At 38.2% G+C, this 5,134-nt stretch overlaps 1 protein-coding gene across 1 annotated transcript; it reads right to left on the bottom strand.

Moving 5' to 3' along the window:
- Positions 1-2,255: 2,255 nt before the first annotated feature.
- LOC134330912 (olfactory receptor 52D1-like) lies at positions 2,256-3,200 on the bottom strand. Its single transcript, XM_063012183.1, has one exon. It carries the CDS (start codon positions 3,198-3,200, stop codon positions 2,256-2,258), a length of 945 nt encoding a protein of 314 aa, XP_062868253.1.
- Positions 3,201-5,134: the final 1,934 nt, after the last annotated feature.

A 5,134-nucleotide genomic window follows, 5' to 3' on the forward strand; every position in this document is an offset into this window, starting at 1 on the left:
AGTAAAGAAACAGCCATACAGAAAATATACAGAGTAAATAAGGCCAGTCTTGGGATTTGTCTCCAGGGTAAACACCACACGACAACATCATTATAATAAATACAGTGCTGATATAAGCTGCCACGTAGATGCTTAACGATTTATTTAGGACTAAGAGTAAGTGTCTAATTCAGATTTTTAATGCCTTTGATGCTTATTTTGCTTACTTTCTTCACTTCTGCCTGTTGGTTACACTGAAACCTGGGTGTTAAAGTCACAAAACTGCTCTTCTAGCTCTACCAAACCACAGTACTGACAGATCAACAGCTTTGGGCCAAGAGCCACACCTTTTTCATTCTTTAAAGCTTACAGTGGAGAGAGGAAGCGGCAAACCAGAACCAGTTTTTTACTGACGAACTGATGGACTGGTGGAACGTAGATTGGTGCATTTAAGATAAACCATGACCTAGTCTGCTATAAATAAAATGCTTACAGTTTTTATATTATTCAATTTGGGAGAAGTGAAGGAATAATATATTATAATAAACTGAAATAATGGACTTGGAGAAGAAAAAAGGGCTTCATGCTTCATGTCTTGGTGTTTGTAACATTTGCCTCATCCTGTATTTTTTACAGCAGGACAAATTGTTGGTTATCCCTGTTTCATGGCTTGTTATAAAAGCATTTATGATGCCTGCAACAACAAATAATAAAAACGTATAACAGTAATAATGATGGATGATTCTGCCACACCCACATTGGGATACACTGTCAGTACAGTCTGAGCTTCTGAGGATTTAAAACTGCTGCTGTGGAAATCTCTCTTCTCATTTCTATACCACGGGGAAAAGATTAATATAATATATCAGCATCAGTAGCTTAATAATCTGAATAAGACTGTCAGGGCCCAGTTCATAAAGTCTAGCTAACCACTGCTTTAAATAATGCTTAAGGCATTTTATATAAACAACGAGACTCACAAGACACAACAAACCAACAGTTATCTGGATAATATTTTACTTCCTGCTTCTTCTTTGTATTTAATGCTATTTAAATAGCATCACTACTTCACTATAAATAATGCACAGTTTGGTGGTGCTAAGAGTTGCTTCCAAAAGCCTGGAATTGTACTTAATAAAATAATAACTAACTAAATAAATAAGATAAAAATAAAGAAATACATTTGCTATTATTAAAAATAGCTTGAATGTGTGTTTAGACACTTACTTTTTAAACCATTTAATTAATCTGTGTTATAACTGATGCTGCAGGATGTTCTTCTGTAAATATCAGAGAGGGTTACAAATCCCTAAATACATACAGTACATAAGTACATAAGTGTTAAGTGTTCTGAGATGTACAAATCTAAATTAGAATCAATGGATTCTTTTAATTAATTATTTATATTATATATTGTTTCTTCATTGTCCTTTTTTTACATTTATTTACTCCTCATATTTGTCTGTAAACTGATACATTTATAAATAATAATTTTGAAATAAAATGATGTAAACCATCACTTTACAACAGTTTACAACACATAACGTCCAGTTTTTTAAAATGGACCTGCAAGAAATCGAAAGGAAACCTGACTTTTCTCACTCATCACCTCCTTTAAGTCCAAATTTTAATGAGTTTTGTTTAACTGTGGTACATTTTTGCTCATAATATGCTATGAAAAGTATTTTAATGCAACATTATTTTACAAGTTAAGCAAGTTAACCAATAGGTGGCGTATTTTTGAACCCTTTTAGAGACCACACAAGCTTGGTTATGTGTTCTAGACTGGTGCAAATGTGACAGAAATAGACAAACCAGATTTAAATCAAAAGTCATGAAATCAGTTCCACAGTTTATCTCATCTGAACAGGTTTCAGAGCAGGAACACGCCCTGGACAGCGTGCTAATATATCTTGGGGCATCTCTCACCCATTAACACACTTACAGTCACACTTACGGTTCATTTAGACCAGCCAATCCACTTACTGACACATTTCTGAGAACAAAAAGGATGCAGAATATCTCACAGATGAGGACTTGAGGTGAGGATCGGACACAGGACCCCAGAACACTGGGGCTGTGCTGCACACATAAAGAAGCTCAAACAAACTAAAAGAAACATGTTTACATATTTTCTGATCATATTAGAAGCACAAAAGTGACCTGATTCATTGTGAAATTAAAGTATAGAAACATTCTATGACAATTTTATATTGATAAATTTTATATTGTAACTAAAAACGGCAATATCGTGTGCAGCTCAGAATCATTCAGCTCTACAAAGAGCTTATCCTTGATTTGTGTCTTTGGAAAATTCTCCTTCTCACCTCTGAGAGTTTGAGGCCGTACATGAGCGGATTAAGCAGAGGTGGAACTAGAAGGACTTCGACTTGGAAAAAGTAACGCAAAGCCGCCGGGACGTCCTCCGGCGCGTATCTAGTGAACGTCGTGTCGAAAAGCAAAGTTACGGTGAAGTTCACCAGCGATACCAAATGTGGCACGCAGGTCCTCATGAACTTCTTTTTGCTTTCGTGTGAAGTCCTGCAGGCCACGATTAATCTGTGATAGGAAACTAAAACGAACACGGCGTGTGCGGCGAATACGCAGATGACCGCGATGCCGTACACGTAGAACACGTTTACAGCTGGAGAAGCGACACAGACCAGCCTGACCATCGCCCAGTTGTAGCAGTAAAGTCTGTCGAGCTGCGTGCGACACAGAGGCAGCCGACTGGCGAGGATGCTGGAGGGGATCGTAACCAAAATTGGGAAAGTCCATGAGTACAGAATGGCCTTCATGACTGTCTGAGACACTATAATACTGTGATACTCTAAAGGTCGACATATCGCGACGTACCTGTCGTAAGCCATTATGACCAGCGTCGTGTACTCACACATGAACGACGTGTAAATCACAAACGCCTGCGTGTAACATCCTATATATGAGATCACCTGTTCAGGTGCTAACAGGTTGTAAATCAGATTGGGATAGAATCCCGTCGAGCCGTACAGTCCGTTTAAACAGAGGTTACACAGGAAGAGGTACATGGGATCATGCAGAGACTTTTCTAACACTATCGTTAGAATCAAGATCAGGTTCAAAACCAGAATTAGGAGATAAACTGTCAGAAAAATGAAAACAAAAGCATATCTTGGTCTCAAGTCCTTCATTCCAGAGAAGGTCAGCATTGCGTTGGATGTGTTCAGTTCCACTGAAGCCATAGAAGAGATCGATGAGGTCTCACGCAAACCTAAAGGAAGAAAGAATCTTACAATTACAATTATGTCAGAAAATATCACATAAATAATTATAATCACACTTACATTTAGAAATAACACTTTTAGGATTAAGAATGATTAATATCTACCTTTATAAGGATGTTTTACCCTTGTCAGAAATCTGGTTTCAGATCATTCATCTAATATTTCTAACCAGTGTAAAATATTAATGTAAGTCTAATGACAGCAGAATAAAAATCAATCATCTGTACATTTCATTGTTAAACATAAACCTTGTGACACAAGTTCACACTGAAGAAAAAAATCAGCATCTCAAGCAATTCAAGTGAATGTTTATCCAGTCTCCCACAACTTTTATAGTATAGCCATCTGTACATTTGGGACCTGTAGGGTGTCACTGTGGGCAGTCCAGAGGGAGATCTGCATGTCCATTAAGACGGCCATGCATGTCTAAACACAGTCTGAGTCATTTAACATGTCAAATGAAATAGAACAACATTAATGTTTGGCTATTTTTAACTGCTAATCAAATATGTTTCCCCTCAAGATCATTTATGAGTCAATATATGCGTATCTAGCCTGGAAAGAACTCACAAGAATTGACATGGGAGCATAAATTAGAACACGTATGATTGTGCATTAAAAAGACACTTCGATGTCAGTTTATTTTAATGTGTTTCTTATAAATAGTTCAGAAGGAAAATATCAGATCAAAATTCGATCTAGGAGTAATCCATAGACAATCCACACCATACACACCCCACACAACTCATTCTGCACTTTACTCACCTTACTCACCTGAGATATATCCACCACACTTGCACACACACTGTGTATAATTCATATCTCACCTGTGCATCTTGATATATTTATATTTCTCATTCCCATTCATAATTTGTGTACATCTGTACATTAACAGCCTCTAAACAATACATGTGTATATACTGAAAAGATGGTGCTAGTCTATGTAAGTTAATGTGTGTATTTTTTTGTATTTAATGTTTACTGCAACTGTGACTGACTTTTCACTCACTCACAAAGATTACATTTTTTGTTTCTCAATTAAACTCATGGATGGTATTGTGTCTCAGGGCTCTTTGGATCACTGAAATCAATCTCAGACACCTGTGATAATTAGTTTGCCAGGTGAGCCCAATTAAAGGAAAACTACTTAAGAAGGACGTTCCACATTATTAAGCAGGCCACAGGTTTCAAGCAATATGGGAAAGAAAAAGGATCTCTCTGCTGCCGAAAAGTGTCAGATAGTGAAATGCCTTGTACAAGGTATGAAAACTTTAGCTATTTCACGAAAACTTAAGTGTGATTATTGTACTGTGAAGAGATTTGTGGCTGATTCAGAGCACAGGCGGGTTCGTGCAGATAAAGGCAGAATGAGGAAGGTTTCTGCCAGACAAATTCATCGGATTAAGAGAGCAGCTGCTAAAATGCCATTACAAACCAGCAAACAGGTATTTGAAGCTGCTGGTGCCTCTGGAGTCCTGCAAACCTCAAGGTGTAGGATCCTTCAAAGGCTTGCAGTGGTGCATAAACCTACTATTTGACCACCCCTAACCAGTGCTCACAAGCAGAAATGGTTGGAATGGGACCAGACATACATGAAGACTTGTTTACTGATGAGTGTCGTGCAACCCTGGATGGTCCAGATGGATGGAGTAGTGGATGGTTGGTGGATGGCCACCATGTCCCAACAAGGCTGTGACGTCAGCAAGGAGGTAGCGGAGTCATGTTTTGGGCCGGAAGCATGGGGAGAGAGCTGTTAGGCCCCTTTAGGGTCCCTGAAGGTGTGAAAATGACCTCGGCAAAGTACATAGAGTTTCTGACTGAACACTTTCTTCCATGGTACCAAAAGAAGAACCGTGCCTTCCGGAGCAAAATCATCTTCATGCGTGACAAAG

The sequence above is a fragment of the Trichomycterus rosablanca genome, chromosome 16, assembly GCF_030014385.1.
Source record: "Trichomycterus rosablanca isolate fTriRos1 chromosome 16, fTriRos1.hap1, whole genome shotgun sequence".
NCBI lineage: Eukaryota > Metazoa > Chordata > Actinopteri > Siluriformes > Trichomycteridae > Trichomycterus > Trichomycterus rosablanca.

What these genes read in the sequence shown, in the direction of transcription:
- LOC134330912 (XM_063012183.1), bottom strand. Translation starts at nt 3,200, where the DNA reads ATGGCTTCAGTGGAACTGAACACATCCAACGCAATGCTGACCTTCTCT.